Genomic DNA, 20,545 nt, shown 5'->3' with positions numbered 1-20,545 from the left:
ACTTACATAATGCTTATTAGGACACAGAAAATGTTAAGTATTTATTGAATGAATGAAATTTTCATGCAACATATATAATGCTGCTTCATTTACAGTCATTTGTAACCATTTATAAATTAAAACAAATAAGTATACGTACAGTGAAAGAGAAGCTGCTTATGTAAAGAGGCAAGCATCTTCACCTCAACACTAAAGCAGACATTTTCCCCACAAGAGCTGAAAATAATTTCTCAAATGAGAACACGTGGTAGACATGGCAACCACATTTCTGGACAGGAAGAAAACGGATCAACACTCTCCATTATTTTACATGGCTAGCTGCTTGTGGCTGCTTTGAATTATAAACCGTAATAAAATAAAAATCCCTACGAATCCCAAGTATAACAAAAAAGACAAACAGATATGGGAAACATGTGCAATGGAAAGGTCAAATAATCAAGAAAACAATTCCAAAATAATTATAGAACATAAAGACTTTTCATAAATCATATCCAAAGAATAATTGACTGTGACTTATGACAGGGCTTTGAGCCACACAGTATCTGTTGTAACCTTCAAAAGAAGTGATAACTGAAGGTGTTAGTTTACCCTCTGGGTGGGGCCAGAGACTAAGAGTCAGCCATATGAACAGTTTGTGATCAAGCCCCAATAAAAACAATGAAAACCAAAGGCTTGACTGAGTTTTCCTGATTGACAATAATCTATGCATATTGTCATACACTGTGGCCAGAAAGAGATAATGCTGTTCATGACTCCACAGAGAGATGGTCATGAGCTTCACATCTGGACTCCTACCGGACTCCGTACCTTTGACTGATTTTTAATTTGTATCCCTTTTCTGTGACAAACTATGGGCACAACTGTAACAGTTTTCAGTGAATTCTGTGAGTCCCTCCAGCAGAACCTAAGGGTGGTTTTCAAAATCCTTGAACTTGCAATGGTGTCAGAAGGGCAGTCTTGTGGAGACTGTTCACTCAAACTGTAACAGCTGGCTGAACTTACTGCAGTTGGTGTCAGAAGTGGGATTTGAGTGACAGGTGCTAACTAGCTGAACTATGTAGTTTGGGAAGAAAAAGAATGAAAGGGTGGGGGAAGACAAACATTTCAATTCATGAGTGGCCCTTTGGAACCACAGCTGTACAATGATCAGTTAGTCAGTAGAGGTAAAAGTTAGCAATGGAATTTAAAAATGATGCATCCAACCCCCAGAGAATTGGCTCACTAGATACATACAGAAATGCAAAATTTTAAAAATGAACTAATCATATAGTCTCTTGATTGTTGTTATCTGTAAAAGCTCAAGAGAAAGTGAGGGAGATACTGCAACGGATCCTGATGCTAAGCCAAGCTTGAGTTTAGACCAGATCTAGCTATATCCACCAGCCACAGATCTACTTCTACAGGGAAAAGTTACACTGAAATAAAAGATGATAAAAATTGGTAAGAGAATAGGAAAAGAGAAAGGGTAGAGTCAAGAGACTCGTCCCAGCTGGGTGGAAATCTTTAAATGGTTAAAATAAATGGGAAAATGAAGTGGACATTGGTAGTGTCAAAACAAAAGTCTTATTGTAGCACTCTCAGAGGATGGGTAACTGATGAGAGGCCCTCCTGCTGGTCTCTCGCATTAAAGGGCCCTAAACAAATATGCTTTACTCACTCTAGTTTGGGAAGACCTTAAAAAACAGAAGGAAAGATGACTGTAAAACACCTAACCTCAAACTGCCTGAGCTGATGTTTCCACAGTCTAATCAAGATAAGGTCTGATAAGAAGGCCTGGGTACCTTGGTTAAGTCACAGCTGGGGTCTGAAGATCATAAGCAGATAAACGGGTAAAATAGGATAGAAAAAGATGTCTGCGACTCTTTGCTGAGGGAGTTGAATTTGCTTCTCTTAATGAGAAGCAAAATTTAGAAGAAATAGACTTACTAAATAACTAGAATAACCAAGTTAGAGGGAGTTCTCTTCCAGGAGGAAAGCGGGATGAGAATCAGTCTATGAAGATAATGAGGTTTTAGTGAAATGGGTCAGGCAGACTCAACAAATATTGCTAGGAACGAGCAAAGGGAAAGGGCTTGTACTCTGACCCAAAGGGCCTCTTGACAGACTGAAGTCAAAATACCCTCAGGAAAATGACCCTCAATCTTAGCCGTTAAGGCTCAAGGAGTACACTTATGGGGAAACTTATGGACCTCTAAACCTATGGAAGTTCTTCTGAGGCATTTGTAATTTATACTGATGCACTATGACTGCCCTTGTCCCTATGTCTGATCAAAATAAGACATACCCTATAATATAATTAGCAGAAATAGGAACTATCTCAATACTCTTTGTGTGCTCCCTGTAGGAGAGAAGTGGGCTTTTCTATCTAACAGCACACAACAGAAAACAGTCTAAGTACAAGTTTGTGACCTAAAACAGGGTGATTGGCTCTGATCCAAACTGACTTAGAATCCAGAAAAAAACGAGCAAGGGCCAACTATAAATAAGCCTGTCCATAATAACATCTGCTATATGGACAGAAGTCAATTTTGTTAGGATAATAGCAAATTCCTCTGCAATTTTAATTGCTGTTTAATGAAGCTGAATTGTCTCATGACCACACTGAAATACGATTTAACACTGCCACTGTAAGACTCAATTACCTTATGTAAATAAGTCTTATAACAATCCTAATAATTAATTGTATCAGGAGACTGAGTTAAAGCTGTCTCAGGATTTAGTAGTGATATAAAAATAATGGTATGAGGAAGAAACAGATTTAGCCAACTATCAGCTAATTTCTATACAAAACAGTTCTGTACAAGTTCATCATAAGGTACAAATAATGATAGATCATGGGAGGAAATAAATAAATTGTATAAGAATATGAAAATGTATTTAGTGGCTTTATAAATTAGATTGGCAGTTTCTTTAAATTCATCCCTAATCCACAGTGGCTTGTCCAAATGTAGACTATTTTCATACTATCACCATTACTGTGACTGTCATATAAATGCTGTACTAAATGTAGATGTCAAGACAAATATGATTGTTTGGCTGTGAAAGCATATGCTGAAGGCCAAAAGGGGTGGCTGGTACAGTGAAGAAGCAACTCTACCTATCCAAAGAGAGGTCTGGCCTAGACTTCAGCTACTTGGAAGTGATCTCTATGTCCCTGTGACAAGACTGTCTTTGTTTGCCTTGGAGCTTTGGCCATTGGACAGTCCAACAATGTAATTTATGATGGGGACTTTGGACATTTCAATATCAGTTTGTTTCCATCTCCACAGGAAGTGATAACTGAAGGTATTAGTCTGATCTCCAGGAAGAAATAGAGACTAAATCTCAGACATGAAGATAGTATGTGCTTCAGCTCCAGTAAAAACGATGGACAGCAAAGGCTTCCCTGGACAGTGAGCTTCTCTGGTTGGCAATACTCTGCATACTGTCACACACTGTGGCTGCAAGGACATAATGCTATGAATTTCATGGTCCATGTGTAGACCCTTCTTGTACGCTGTGCCTTATGCATCTCTTCCCTTGGCTGATTTTAATTTGCATTCTTTCATTTCAATAAATCACAGGCACGAGTATCACAGTTTTCTGTAAGTCCTTGTAGTGAATTATCAAACCAGAAAATGGGTTTGGTAAATCCTCAAACTTGTGATTCGTCTAAGAGAGGCAGTCTTGTGAGTATTACCTCAAAAACTGTACAGCTGGATAAACTCATTGCTGTGCTATACTGAGATTTTTACTCATCTATTTATTTTGTTGCATAATCTTTACAACTCTGTATGATAGGTATTACTATTATGAAGACAGTGAGACAGAGGAAGAATAAATACTTTAAATTCATCCCGATATTAAGAGTAAAGGGCAGAGTACAGATCTGAACCAGGAAATCCAACATCAAGGCTTATATTCTTAATATATTACATTGCCTTCCTAGATGACTACTAAGCTTTTGTTCTCTTTTTCAGCAATTACATTCTCTGAATCTCTGACTAGAATATCTCTAAGGTCGTATCAAGCCATGTAAATCCATGAGCAAACAGTAATACAGATAGAGTTAAAAATAAACCTTAAATAATCTTTATTATATTTTGCTTTGTCATTGATTCAACTGTCATTAAAGTCTTAATTTTCTGTACTATTAATAACAGATATTTAAAATGTTATATTAACATAAAAGTTAGATGTTCAAATACATCAGCAGAAGCCTTAAATAAACTATTAAGCTAGTTCATTTGAAGAAAACTATTTCAAAAAAAAAAAAAAAACCTACAAGACAAACCAATCACACTAGTATTTCCAATTTCTTGGGAAATAATAGTTGTTTTTACTGGAAAGAAAATTTATAGTCAGAAAAATGATTTTTAATTACTTTATAATTTTTCTAAGTAAATAATTTTAACATCACTATAATCAAGATCTGCTCAGTTGAATTTTGTTTCTCTGAAGTATTCATAATTATCATTTTAAAAGATATATAATATCTCAGATTAATTTAACAACACTCACAAATTGTTGGACACCAAAGTTGTTTATTTTTTTCTTCTTTAGTAGGACTTACTGAACATCCTCCTGCATGTAACATTACTATACCTTTCATTTTTCTATCTGCAGTACTGTCTAGTTCGCATTAGGTGCCTGATAAACACTGGCTGAACTGAATGTAACTTTTACCTTTAAGAACTGTTTTGTAAGAATAATTTCCTAAGAGCAGAATGAACAAATCAAAGAGTATAAGCTTCTTTATGGTATTTAAAATATAATTCCCCCCAATAATGTCATCTTATGACCCACAACAAATGAAAGATATGCTCATTCATTGCAATCTTTCCCAGTATTAGACTTCATCATTTAAAAAGTTTAATACTTTAACTATATATAATTTGATCTCATAAAGTATTTTACCTTGCTGACAAATAATAATCCTGAAGGTATACTGTCTTTACTACCATATTTCATTATTTATCAAGGTACAAAGGACTGCAAAACTAATAATTCTAATTCTGAAAACTCAATCATCAATATGTAAAAACTCTTTAATGAATTTATGTCAAAGCTTAATTCATAGCTAGAGTGTGGCATATCTTCCCAATTCACTAAAATCTGAAGTCATAATCTAATCAAGTTTTTCCATGTAACAGCCAGACATAAATGTAATTTTCTCCCAGAGAGCAGTGAATTCTATTCACTTTGAGAGGGTTTCTTTCAGAACAGAGAGCAACTAAAAATTACTTTCCCTAGGCAAATAATCTAAGAAATATACTGATGAAGGTCTGCATTTTATAATCCAATCACAATTCTTGGTCAAACCAGAATAAATTATCTAGTGAAGGAAAAGTTGCACTGGGAAGGAGAAGTCAAAGCTTCCTAAAATTCACTCTAAAAACTCAGACAAATTATTGCAAATTAGCATATTTAGTTGACAAAGAAAATATAAGTTCACTTCCCCCCATGACAACTTAAGGAATCGTATTTGTATATGATTAGAATGAGAGCATCTATTACAAACATTTTTTACTGTGTGTTTTTCACTGCTTTCCATGTTTAAAATATGTAACTTACATATTTTTACCACAACTAGCTAATTATGTTTACCTGTCCTTTGATATTAGCATAAAGTTAGCCAGGAAACTTGCTATAACTTCCAGTAGGATTCTTTTTCACTAGCAGGGGTAGAGTAAATTCATCACTTTAAAATAAGCATTTACTTACTGTCTAACATAGGTAAGGCACTGTACTAGACTCCTAGGAATGATACAAAGATGACTAAGACATAATTCCTGTCCTCAAAGAACTTACAATCTATTAGAGAAAGACAGACATGCAAACAAATAGTTATAATACAAAGCAGAATGTGCCAGTTGTTAAAACAAAGGTACAAAATCAAAGTTCTAGGGAGCACAGGATGATGAGATTAATTCTGGTTGGGGTGATCTGGAAGGCTGGGCCAGCAGAAAAGGAGTAGAAAACTCAGCCCCTTAGAAAATGCAGCAGTGTTACAGCCCAACTGGGTTAGGGTCAAAGCCCCACTCCCCACAGAAGGTTTTCCTAAAGGAGATGGAGCCAGGGCCCTAACCCAGTTAGGTAGGTGATTCGTTGATTTCAATTATAAATGCAATACTCTCTTTCCCTGGTGCAGATAAATGTGATTTCTTAAGTATTTTACTTAATTTAAAAAATAAATAAAATTTAACAACTTATTAAGTAACTTGCATAAAAATGTGAGTTACTTTGGCCTCCATCATCAGAATGGCCTCAGGTGGTACACTGATCATACAGGACCAAGCCAAGGTTGGGGGTGAAGGGTGGAGAAAAAGAAAAAGAACACCACTTCAGCATGTTACATATGTGGTGCTCCAATACATATTTTGCTACTGATGTCTTGAGAATAAAAATAAATAGACAATTCCAGAGAAGTAACCTGGGTGTTACAACTATCCCACATTTTGTTGAAGTTTTATTTATCTTTAAATTTTTAAAGTAAACTTTAGAATAGGTTAATGAGATAAGAGGATTTTTTTTTTCCTGTTGTGATTAAGAACCAGCAGGTATACTGCTGGTACCTACTGATTTCTTAGACTAAGAAGTAGATTAGAAAATATAACCAATATGTAGTATATAACAGGTACCACACAAGGTGTGAAACAACTGGAAGATAATAAATACAAACACATGTTTAAGTACAAAAGAGTAGGAAAGCACTACCATGTACACAGAATTAGAAACATTAAATCTGTAAAAATTTAAAGACAGGATTATTAGTTTCCACTGTGTTTCATTTATTATCACTTCATATATATCCCTAAAATTTCTGAAATTTGAATATATAGTATTTTATTCTGCTACATGAACTTAAAAATTCTGAATTTCATAACTGCTGCTTATAGATCTCCTTAGATAACAGAATCTTAGTCATATGTATTATACATAAATGAATGTTCACAAAGTCTTACGAAACTTAAAATGATTATTTTCTAGAGTATAACAAGCATTCTGATTTCAATTATTTGTTCTATTAATTTTTATAATCTCCTAAAACAAAGAAAACAGGAAGAAAGGAAGTCACTTCCTGTCTGAATTAAGAAAGATATCACACTATACAGACTTTCTTTAAATATAAACATACAATTCAAAAACACTTTCTATTATAAAATTAGCTGAGTAAGCCATGAAACAAATGACAAAGAATTTTAGTATCTATTATAATATAAAGAAAGTTTATAGTAACAGAAAAACATAAAACCCTAGTAATTGAAAAAAACAATTTCAAAAAATACAAGTTGCTAACAAATAAGAAAAAAATTCATATCGTTAAAGAAATGCAAATTGAAGCAATAAAACAGCATTTTAAAATATCAAGTTAGCAGATATAAAAATGTTAAAATTCAATTCGTACTTCTTAAATTGTAAAAATTTCCCCTTTTAAAATCTTTGATGTTCTGAAAATAAGTAATCAGTGCTTACAGGAGAAGTGCAGGGGAGTTGGCGGGTTAGGGTCAAGGTCTGCTAAAAATACACAGTGAGGACAATGGTAGTAAGTAAAACTTTTAAATAACTTGTGGACAGTATCAGGAGATTTTTAGATTTCTGATGTGTTCAAGTTCATACCCTTTGATCAGTAATTCTACTATTGTCAATCTAAATACTAAAAATAATCAGAGATTCAGACAAAGATTTTGTATTCATCACAGTTACTTATGACCACAAAAAGTTAGGAACAAGTATAACACCAAACATTAGGGAAAAGGATCATTATAAGATCAAATATTATGAAGTCATTAAAAATTGAGGAGAAATGTATAGGATAAAACATGCAGTAAAGACAGTAGGATCTACAATTTTAATGCAGTCTTAGCTAAAACTACAATTAAAAGAGAGCAGTATCCTACTTGTATCCTGCTCCTTTGCTGAATTCATTTATTAGTTTTAATACTGGTGTGTGTGCTTGTGTGCTCTTTAGGGTTTTCTATACATAAGGTTTTATCATCTGCAAACTAATAATTTTACTTGTTTTTAAAAACAATTAATATGCTTTTCTTCCCCTTGTCTAAGTGTCATACTTGTCTTGTTCTGGAAGAGCTTCCAGTCTTTCACAATTCTGATGTTAGTTAAAGAAGGATATAAAATCAGCACATAAAAGTCAACTGTATTTTTATACTCTAATAATGAACAATCTGAAAATAAAATTAACAAAACAATTCCATTTACAAAGCATTGAGAAGAATGAGTTACTTAATCAAGGAGGTGAAAACACTTGTACAGTGTAAACTACAAAACATTGCTAACAGAATTTTGAAAGGATAGAAAAATGGACAGACATTCTTTGTTAACAGATTGGAGAGCTTACTATCGTTAAGATATCAGTACTATCCAAAGTCATTTACAGATTCATTGCAATCCCTATCACAATCCTCATGTTTCCTGCAGAAATAAAAAAAAAATCCTGAAACTCATATGGAATATCAAGGGAAAGGAAACAGCCAAAACAATCTTGAAAATAAAGTTAGGGGACTTACATTTCCTGGTTTCAAAACTTACTAAAAAGCTACAGATATCAAAACAGTGTGGTGCTGGCATAAAGACACACATAATGACCAATGGAACAGAACAGAGGACCTAAAAATAAAACTTTTCATATATGGTAAAAGGACTTCTGACAATTTTATCATGAACATTCAATGGAGAAAGGACAGTCTTTTTAACAAATGGTGCTGGGGAACTAGATATTCACATAGAGAAGAATGGAATTGATCCTTATCTAACACCATATACAAAAATTAACTCAAGATGGATCAACAGCTTATATGTAAGACCTAAAACAATAAAACTCTTTGAAGAAAACATATGATAAAAACTTCATAACACTGGATTTGCAATGATTTCTTGGATATAACACCAAAGGCATGGGTAAAGAAGAAAAAAAAAGACAAATCTAACTTAACAAAAATTTAAAAATTTTGTGCATGAAAAATGAAAAGACACTACTAACAGAGTAAAAAGGCAACCACAGAATGACAGAAAATGTTTGCAGATCACATTTGATAAGGGATTAATATCCTGAATACTACAGAGAACTCCCAAAATTCAACAACAAAAAGCAACCAATCCAATTAAAAAATGGGCAAAGAATGTGAAGAACCATTTTTCCAAATAAGATATACAGATGGCCAATAAGCACATGAAAAGATGCTCAACAGTACCAATAATTAGGGAAATGCAAATCAAAACTACAAGGAGAGACCATCTCATACCCTTTAGGATGACTATTATCAAAGAACTGAAAAAAAAAATGTTGGTTAGAATGTAAAATAGTATGGCTGCTCTGAAAACAGTGTGATGGTTCCTCAAAAAAATTAAAAAATAGAAATACCATATAATCCTGCAATTGTACTTCTGGATATTTACCCAAGAGAATTGAAAGCACAGTCTCAAAGAGATGTATGTACTCCTAAGAGCACAGCAGCATTTTTCACAATAGCCAAAACGTGGAAACAAAACAGCTGTCCACAAATGAATAACCATAATGTCATACATACATACAATGGAATATTATTCAGCCTCATAATATAAAGGAAAGAAATTCTAACACAGGCTACAACATAGATGAGCCTTGCAGACATTGCGATAGGTGAAATAAGCCAGTCACAAAAAGATAAATACTGTATGATTTTACTTACATAAGGTATTTAGAGTAGTCAAAATCATAGAGACAGAAAGTAAAATGGTGGGTGCTAGGTATTGGGAAAAGGGGGTAAAGGGGAGTTGATGTTTAATGAGTACAGAGTTTCAGTTTTGCAAGATGGAATAATTTCTGTAGGTGGATTGTTGTACAACAATATGAATGTACTTAAATGTGACTGAACTTTACATTTAAAAATAGTTAAAATGGAAAATTTCATGATAAGCATATTATACCACAATCTAAATTTTTAAAAAATTCTTTGCTTAAAAAAAAAAAAGAAAGCAGAGAAATATATTTTATAAGAAAACATGTCAAAGAAGTAAGCTGGATATTCCTTGGAGGTGAAAGTAGAATGAATATGATTTTCTATTCTATACCATTTAGCACTCCCCAATTTAATAATGTGTACTTGTTTTTATAAAAAAAAAGTAAGTTGAATTTTAAAAAGTTTTAAGTAGTTATGTGAGGTTAACAGATTTTCAACAAAAACAAATTTCTAATACTGTGACAAAAATTATTATCAAACAGTATTTCCTAATAGAAATTTTCTCCAAAATCAGCCATTTGTGAATATACATTAGGAATTCACCTTGATTTTAACTGTCTCTAAGAAAGGGAAAAGATTTTTCTAAAGTTTTATTTATTCTTTAACTATGACACTGAAGCATACATTTTGGTATTATTGATGTTACTACTTCCCGTTTCTGAGATTTTTCACAGAAAATTCACATATATGTCATAATTACTCACAGATTTTAGCCAACTTTTGAGTTAAAGTTTATAAAATCAAAAAGCATGCTGGTCATGGTTTTGGAAAACTTCGTATTAACAATCCAACATACTCAATGAACAAATATTTTTAAATCTATCATAGATAAAAATTATCTTTTCAATTTTGCTTAAGTATTCAGTATCAAAACTATGGCTAATGCATATTATTTATCTTTCAGTATTATATTTTCTTTTTAAAATACAATTAATTCAACTCATTTCACTCCCTCTCTCTCCTTCCCTTTTTGTCTTTTCTTTTTAACCTCTTATCTCCTCAGACTTTTAAAGAGTTAACTAAGTAAAACAGAAAAATTTGTAAGCACTACAATTATCAGCAAAAAGTCTGACCTACCTACTACCCTGGTAATACATATACTAAATACCTGAAATAATGTTTCAATGGCTTTAAAATATTTCTTTGATATTAATCTAAGAAAATTATTTCATTTAAACAAACTGACTACATGTTAAATGCTGAATACTATGCCACAAAACAGGGAAAACAATGATGAAAGAGATGCAGCTTTTTCCCTAGTAGAATTAATGATACTGTTCAGTTAGTATACTTCTTTTATAAAACTCTAAACTGAGAATTTATTGAAATCGACTATGTCTTCTTAACATCCACAGCTGACCTTTGAACAACATGAGGGTTATGACTCCCACCCTCCAGGAAGTTGAAAATACGTGTATAACTTTATAATCAGCCCTCCATATCTGTGGTTCCCCACCTGTGGATTCAACCAACCATAAACAGTATAGTAATAAAGTATGCATTTATTGAAAAAAAAAAACCCACATATAAGTGGACTTACATAGTTCAAATCCACACTGTTCAAGGGTCAACTGTAATTTAACATTAAATATCTGCTATTATCCACAATGATTCATTCAATTCTGGCTAAATTTAACAAACCAAGGAAAATTACATGCTATTGAATGATTTATAAAGTATTCTCATCATTCACCTATGAAGTCTCATCCAGCAAAGTTGTTTCACACTGCACACAGTCAACTATCACTTAGCAGCCGTCAATCCAATTTATGTTTCTCCTAACTGAACGGAGTAAACTACGTGTGGACTAAATATCCTGAAAGAGTACTTACAGAAAGACACATAAAATTGTTTAGCAAAATAAAAGCAGTATTTTGCAATTTCCACCAGATACTTTGGAGTCTCATCAGGAATACTACTCTATAATCACTAAGATAAATCTAAATTCATATTTAATTCTTATTCTTTTAAAACAAACAATTGAAAATGCTGAATGAAACATGAATATAGATCTTACCAATGCAGGCCACTGAATCTGTTTGCTCTTTGATCCCTGAGTCTGTCTAGGGTCGTTCCTTCTGGCCCAGATTAAGTGGTATTCCACCAGGAAGGTTGAAAAATCTTCATAAACTTTAACCCACTCTCGTTTATCCCATTCAAGATCGTCAAATTCCACGTACACCTACAGAAAAGAAAACATAAAACTCCATAAGCAACAGAGTGTGGTATTTTATAATATAAGCCATAAAGTTGAACTACAAAAGACATTAACATATTCATTATACAAATTAGCACTTCTCTTAAAATCATTATTTATCTAACTTTTCCTCATCTAAATTATAATTATCTGACAAGAAGATAAACTGTAAGTATACTGAGAAAAGCAATTTACACAATACTGGTCAGTTCAGATGGGCAAATATCTACTAAAGACACACTAAAGAACAATGTTGATAATGATGATTCCAGAAGCAGAAGTTAGGAAATATTTTCTGTAAAGGACAAAACAGATATTTTAGGCTTAACAATCCATATAGTTTCTGTCATAACTACTTATCTGTGACTTTGTAGGTTTAAAATAGCCACAGACAGTAGGTAAACAAATGAGCTTGGCTTTGTTCCAACTGAACTTTAATTACAAAGACAGGAGAAAGTGCAAGGATGGCTCAACAAATGAAAATCAATCAATGTAACACACTGTATTAACAGAAAGTAGTAAGAAAACTACATGAGCATCTTCATCCACACAGAAAAAGCATCTGACAAACTCAAAACCGTGTCATTATAAAAATACTCAAACTAGGAACAGAAGGAAACTACCTCAAAATAATTAAGGTCATACTGAAAAACCTACAGCTGAATCATACTCAATGATGAAAGTCTGAAAGCTTTTCCTCCGAAACAGAAGCAAAACAAGGATGTTGTATTTGTAAAACTGAAGCTGACTATTATAACTAAGTAATTCAATCATTCAACTTTTCTTTCCCCACTTTCATTCTTTTCCATTCATAAAGCTCTCCTCACAGAGCTGTCTTCCCTACTCTTCATAGAGCTCTCTTTTCTACTAGATTATGAGTTATGTCGGAGGCAGTTTGTTTTACGTTTTTCTTCCACCTATCGTTTGCTCCCTTACACCTGAAGTGTTTCAGTTTCAACTTATTTAAATCCTCTTTGTTCTTCTGGCCATGCTCAAGTTCTTTCAGGATGTTCATAATCCCCACTTTGATTCAAACTTAACTTTAAACATCTACAATCAGTTATTCTTCATATAGTTTACATTAGTATAAAATCAAATAATGGGCATAAACTCACTAAGGGTAGAGCTGTTTTAGTGTCCAGTACAGTGCTGCATATATACTAAGTGCTTAATAAATATTACACATCTTTTGACTCTTGCAACCATGAACTTTCAAACATGGAGGCAAACTGGTAAAAGATATGTATGATTTCGAGATCTCTGTGCTGCTGCCCTTTAGAAAGCTAGATAGAAGTGCTTACATATTAGAATTGGGAAAGAGAGTAATACACTGTGCAAGGAGTCAACCTTTGTTCATAGTTATCACTGCTCAAGGAGTTAACCTCCGTTCATAGTCATCCACACAAAGTCAGAGCAGAAGCCTTGCTTGACTCTATAAAAATGTATCCTTAGGGGTTGAGTTGAGGTCCATTTGGTATTATGCATAGTAAGACAGACGGAAGGACCTTACAGAGGTGAATGAGAAGGAAATTAACAAAGTAATGTATAATTTAGGAAAAGTATTTACAGCTCTTTTGGGTAGGTTTATAGATTGATGGAAAGAAACTATACCTCCCAAAACCTCATCCCATAGTAACACTTTCTCCACTACTTGAAATCTTTTTAGATTCTCATATTTAGTGACTCAATAATGGTATATACAGATTTTTGGAAACTCCAAGAAACTGCAGCTGAGGCAATGCTCAGGAAAAGCTTAATACAATCTTTGCTTTCCCCTCATGAACAATAATATATGGTCTTGTATACAAAATATTTTAGACAAGAAACTAAAGACCCAAGGTCTGTAAACGTTTCCTTATCCTGAAAGACATATATTTGATGTAAATTCTTCCAAATGCAAAGCCTTCGATATAAAATTAAAAGTTTTCAGCTTGAAGAGAACTTTCTAAACTGATTGCTTATCTTCCCTGGACAGTGTCACTGGCAGTTTTAGGAATCTGCTAGGACCCTGGGGAGAAAAGGACACTAAAATTAGACATTCTGCTTCTTCTTTGCTGTGCAGCCAATTTACCTTCAGAATATCAAGAACAGTGAACGGTTTGAGATTCGACTGTAGATAGGTAGGTAGATAAGTAGGTAAGTAGGTAGGTAAACAGGTAGAAAGAGATATAAATGCTAATAAGCTAGCCTGTTACTGTTTTATGGATTCTGGCAAAAGACGCATGACTGCTAGGACTTTACTACTTAGAATAAAAACTGCTTATTACTTAAAGCAGAGTATCAGCACACTGCTTACACTGGCTCCTCATGCCTCCCTAGTCCCATGGGAAGGACGCAAAGGGCTTAGGATGAACGCCTGTGTACACAGAGAGAGCATCAACCTTGGGGTGAATTCTCACTTTTATATTAAATGGAAGCAAGCCTGCTCTTTGGGAAAAGTCATTATCTCACTGCTGCTCACTGCAAACACAACCCTGAGCGATGGTCCGGATGAAGACTGATCAGAGTTTTGCATTCTTGGCATATCTAGCAATAACATGTAGGGAGACTCAGTGCCAATGTTGGATTGCCTACACCAACACAGATAAAATTTTGTATCTTGGCTAACTGAATCGGTAACTAACTTAGACTTACAGTTATATGGGTATGTAAATGGGATAAGGTTTGGGGAGGCAGTTTCTTTCCATCAGTTTGTAAAACTACCTAAAACACTGTGAAAACTTTTGTTTAATTATACACTACTTTATATTAACTCCCTCCTCATTCACCTCTGTTAGGTCCTTCTATCTGCTAAGTTCCCTGTCTTACTAATTAAAATACAAGATTCTTAAGGGCAAGGATCAGTATGCCTTCAACTTTTTTGCTTTTCTAGTATCTTGCACAGTACCTAACAAACTAAGGTTTTTCTTAAATTTGTTTCTGAATACTCAAGACCATGGGAAACTCATCACAAATACAAATACATGACAAATTTGCAAAGAAGAAGAAGAAAGTACTAAATTCAACATGAATACAGTTGCTCTACTTATTAATTAATCACTGGCTTCATAATGTAAAAAAAAAGAAAAAGAGGAAGACTGCACTCAATAAACACTTCTGATTTCATATTAGAACCAATGAACACTGGGAATTCAGAAATAAGATATACACAAGAGTTAACAGCCATGGATGTTGCAGTGATTACGACAGAGTGAAATGATATGAGAAAAAGGCTAAACAAAATAATCATTAAAAATGATTACTATTTTGTAGTAATAAACATGTGGTTAGTATTTTTTTAGCCCAAGATATTAGAACAGTGACTCCTAAGAACTGGTCGCTGGGTAATTAAAAGACTTGTTTTTCTTTTAATACATGTCTTGTACAACAGATGTCAACAAGCACAAATTCTCAGTTTTATATATATACGTAATAGCAAGCACTGAAAGAAAAGCTGTCAAACCGGCAGAGGAACCACTGGCAAGAAGAAAAACAGTACAAGCAGCAGTCATGAAATTCAGTTTCTGCTACTCTGCCTTTGAACTCTTCAAACACAGTCATTGGTTAATAGAGAATGTCTCTTTTTCTACAAGGTTTGATTGCTTCAAAGTAGTAAATGGATTCTGCATACTTGGTTCTGAGACCTGTATTCAACTTACATATATAAAAATAATGAGATTTTATTATTTTAGTCTGAATTGCCACTTCATCTCTTTCACTTTATTATTTTATTTTATTGAGTTATAGTCTTTCACTTTATTTTAAAATCTCTAAGTAAGCTACAATCTTTACCTGCAATGTTATACTTTTAATTTGAGGGGGAAAATGCGGGAACAGTAAAAATAGTAACTAAATAAAAACCTAATATGCAAATTCAAAAAGAATTTAAGATTAGTATGATGGAGCACACTTTCTAGAGTTAAAATTCATCAATAATTATCACACAATTTTTGTTAAGATTCTATGAGAATCTCTTATTTTTCTAGAACTGCAAAATAAAACAATGACCTGTAATTAAGAAAGCCCCTATTCTTTCACAACATCCTATATTCAGTGACATTTATAAAGACAATTGAGATACAAAACTGTTTCTACTGCAAAAGGATCAAGTGATACAGGATACATTTAGTTATTTTTACCATGGTTTCAAGTAATAGTAGTAGTGGTGGTGGTAGTAGTAGTAGTGGTGGTGGTGGTGGTGGTGGTGGTAGTGGTAGTGGTAGTAATGGTAGTAGTTATATCAACACCAAGTGCAATACAGACCTCATCTTTTTATTTTACTCCAAAGTAAGGGTGGAGATTCACATAATGTCATGTGACAACTATGAAGAGTTCTCATAATTATTTCTGCCAAAACCAACCAGCAACCACAGGTAAAAACTACTAAAGACTCTCAAAATCTTTTACGTTAAAAATAAAAGTATTAGACTACACTAACATTTCTCAAAATAAAGTGTATATTATAGAATCATCATTTCCTTGTATATAAATAAGTGTTAGGGAAGCCAAAAAAGTCATGAACAAAGTTCACCAACTAGTAATAAATTAAAGTAACAAATGTCTAACTTTACCAGAGGTCTCCTCAAGGCTTTTAACATATCAGCGTTCACTGTGCAACATTAGTAAGTTTATACCATGAGATTTTTCCCATTTGGCCATAAAATCTTCTATTCTGGGATACCTAACAAAATACTGTTCTATAAAATAGTCACATGGAGGGGAAGGACTAGTTTTTCCACAAGAGTTACCGATCTACAAATCAATATAAATAATTTGGTAGTAAGAAATCAAGGTGGGGGGTGGCAAAATCTGTCATTTATGCCCAAATACTCAAGGAGGTAGACAGTAAATTAATGGGGTTTAAAGTATAATACAGTAAATTCTTTACTGAAGACAAAAATATTGCCCTATGCCTTTATAAAATTAAAAATATTTAACCATGGCTTATAGTTCATGTATGTTAAAAATCAGATCACCACATTAAGTATGTAATTATGACAGATTAAGTTAGTTTACCTTTCTCCCTAAAGAATAAAACACATTTATTTCAAAAGATATTTTGTAAGATTTTTTTTTTCCCTTAACAAAGGTACTGGGGATTGAACTGAGGACCTCATACATGCTAAGCATGAGCTCTACCACTGAGCTATACCCACCACTCATTTAAGCAGATACTTTATATGAAAGTAATCAAATAGATAAATATAATAAATCAAAACAGTAATGTTTTTATCAAACCAGCTAATAATGTCTTGAATAGTGTCTACTATGTGCCAGGTACATCTATTATGCCATCTGATCATCAGAAATAGTCTGTAAGTAGGCACTATTATGATCAACTTTTTCAAATGTGGAAACAGATACAGAGAAACTAGTGGCCCAAGGTCAAGCAGCTAATAAATGATGGAGTCAATGAAAACAACAAAATAGCTTGTAAGATTCCTAACAGTCATATAGCAGTATAGTCTCTATAAGCTGGCAGACAGGGCATGTGGTAAATCACTGAAAAGAGTGGGGATGTCTGGGTAACTGATTCCTTTGCGGTGTAAAGGTAGAAAACAACACACTTAATACAGCCTTAAGATTTTCCATATTGAGTCGGCAAGTTTGATCTCTAGGGGGCAAAACAAGAAAAACGGTCCAACAAAGTTAGCAAATAGTAAAATAAAAAGACCAAACTTGCTTTCAATATCTATATTGCTTACTCCTCTATGAATTGCTTACCTAATAATTTTATTTTTTTAAGACTAGTGAACAACTAGATTTATCAAGAACTGCAAACTATTCAAAGATGCTTAAGTTTCAATTACCTTTTAATGAAAAACAACTATACTCCTACCATGTCACCTAATTTCATTATATTATAAAATTCAGCATATATACTACTTCCTTGTTGATAAATTATGTACAGCATTTAATGTAATGTCATTAATGAGGATGACTATCTTAGTCTGCTTGTGCTGCCTTAACAAAATACCACGGATTATGTGGCTTAAACAACAAATTTTCTCACAGTTATAGAGGCTGCAAGATTGTCTAGAGGAAAGTCTGCTTATGGTGAGGACTCTCCTTGGTGGCAGATAAGCTGCCTTCTCACTGTGTACTCACATGACCTCTTCTTTGTGGGAGCAAACAGAGAAAGTTCTCTGGTCTCTTCTTAACAGGGCCTTAATCCAATTATGAGGGTCCCAGACTCATGACTTCATCTAACCCTAATTATCTCCCAAAGATCCCATTTCCAAATACCATCACATTAGGGGTTAGGCCATATTAATCTGGGGGGACGCAAATATTAAGTCCATAACATTAGTAATGATAATAGCAACTAAAATTTGTGTGCAAAACTAAGGAATAGCAAAGTTAAGCATCTCACAGCTTTTAGAGATTTAAATGGTACCCAACTGTAAATGACTAAGTTTAGAGTTCTCTGTTTTTTCAGTAACACCACTGAAAAAGCTAAATAAATGCTGAACAGCTAAAAGAGGAAAATCATCAATTCAGTACTTCTGTAGCATAAGGAGGCATTAAGGAGACCACAGTAATTTCTAGACAGTATTAAAGATCAGGAAGAAAGAGACGGAGCCTGACCAAGCAAGGAGGAAAAAGCCTTCTAGGAACACAAATTCTGAGAATGCGTTTAAAGCATGTTAATGAATCAATGAAGAGAGTTTCTATAGGTTAACAGAGAAGGGATTCCTGGGAGTAGTTTACAAAACTGAAGGCACGAGGATGTAACTAAAGAGTTTAAAGGAGAAGGACAGCAACAAAATGTAACGAAGAAAAACCCAAGTTAAATATCAAGTCCTAAATATTACAACTGTTTGTTAATAAATCCTGAACATAACTTACTTAGAAAAAGCCTCAAATTCTGCTTTTGGTCTTTTGAGGCATGACGAAATTTTATTAAGTATATTATTTTCATAGAAAAGAGGTCAAATGCAGAAGCTCCTATATTATTCCAATTCTAGAGGTATTTTAAAAAGTAAGTTGGAACTCTTACAAGACAACATGAATAACATTCATCTTGTAAGTGTGTATTAGCGCTTTTTTGGTTTTTTTTTTAATTGATGTATAGTCAGTTTACAATGTTGTATCAATTTCTGGTGTATAGCGTAATGTTTCAGTCATACATGTAAATACATATATTCCTTTTCATATTCTTTTTCATTATAGATTACTACAAGATATTCAATGTAGTTCCCTGTGCTATACAGTAAAAACTTGTTTATTTTACGTATAGTAGTTAGTATCTGCAAATCTCAAACTCCCAATTTATCTCTTCCCACCCTCTTTCCCCTATGTTAGCTTTTGATTTTTTTCGCTTTAATACTTGATTATTAGTCTCTTGAACTCCATTCTTGAGCTCCATCCTTGAGCGCCACAGTTTTGAAAATTTATGCTGACAGTCTTCTATTTTCAATCACCCAACTGGCAAGTCATTCTCAAAGCTTTCCTGCCACCATTACTGCTACCAACTCCAAATACAGTGACTCCTTTCATATCTTTCTGTTTCCAGCTACAAGATAGTCTTTTCCTTCCTTCTTTTAAAAAAATTTCATTAAAAACTGAGTCTTTCCTTCCATTGTCTATAACAGAGACTATACTGTGTTCTTGTCTAGAGCCATGTGGTCTTTCATTAACTGAGCCCACAAGATACTGTAACAGGTAATTAATACATCAGGTAGCTAGGGCAACTCAAAATTATCACTGATATTCTTGTTTACTAATTTGGTTTTCCAGTTAAATAACTCTTCAAAGAGTTGGCCACAGGTAAAATTTATTTCTTTGATACATTACATGAAAAATCAAGTACTGTTATTCCTTATTTTCACACTATTGAAAGTTACTTTTCTTTTATCTACTGCAAAAAAAAGAATATGAGATTCCAAGTCTTTTTTTTTTCCCAGTTGAAAATTAGGACCTGCTATCTCTGAACATTTTAGATAAAGAATTACTCTAGGCACAGAATGACCTAATTATGTTTCATCCCTATCATATACTTGGCTGACACCCATATTAAAGGGTAGCAGGTGTGACTGCAAAGGGCTATTACTGCAAAATGATTATTAGGTGTCTCACCCATATATGCTGTATTCCAAGACACACTCACTCATCACCACAGATCCCTGGCACTTAGCTTGGGGAGATCATCTGGACTTCCTTAGGCCTTAGTTCCTTTGATCTTAATTAAGTTAAGACTAAAACTATTTAAATTTCCTGGGCTGACAAGTTATCTTGCACATGTTTTTTTGAGAATGCAGAGATCTGTGTGTGTTTTCTGTAAACATAAAGAGGATAACCTACCAAGCAGACATCAAAATTTGGAACATACTTTTGCTTACCTCCAGGGAGCTAGTTTTAGGCCATCTACCTAATAGGGCTAGATTAATCTATTAATGGATCTATATTAAAATGTAAACAGAATTTGTTGTACTTTTAGAGCCCCTCAAATTAGTTTTTTAGCTTCAAGAGCCAAGCAGTAGACGGCCCTACCCACCAGAGGTCCAGGATAAAGTTTCACCCAGCAGTGGGCAGGCACCAATTCCTCCTGCCAGGAAACCTGCATAAGCCTCTAGTCCAGCCTCAACCACCAGGGGGCTGATACTAGAAATAAGAAAACAATAATCCCAAAGCCTATGGAAGGAATCCA

The 20,545-nt window shown here is 33.7% G+C and overlaps 1 protein-coding gene across 6 annotated transcripts in view; it reads right to left on the bottom strand.

The window, feature by feature from the left end:
* JMJD1C (jumonji domain containing 1C) overlaps positions 1-20,545 on the bottom strand; it is a 257,864-nt gene that overhangs the window by 141,612 nt on the left and 95,707 nt on the right. For all 6 annotated transcript variants that reach the window (XM_064488133.1, XM_064488134.1, XM_031461228.2 and 3 more), the window contains one exon: positions 11,737-11,901. In XM_064488133.1, coding sequence (XP_064344203.1) covers positions 11,737-11,901 — 165 coding nt within the window. The remainder of the gene's footprint in view (positions 1-11,736; positions 11,902-20,545) is intronic.

The sequence above is a fragment of the Camelus dromedarius genome, chromosome 8 (genome assembly GCF_036321535.1).
Source record: "Camelus dromedarius isolate mCamDro1 chromosome 8, mCamDro1.pat, whole genome shotgun sequence".
NCBI classification, from domain to species: Eukaryota; Metazoa; Chordata; class Mammalia; order Artiodactyla; family Camelidae; genus Camelus; species Camelus dromedarius.
Note: the sequence above shows the minus strand (reverse complement) of the source record. Positions and strands in the feature narration are given on the sequence as shown.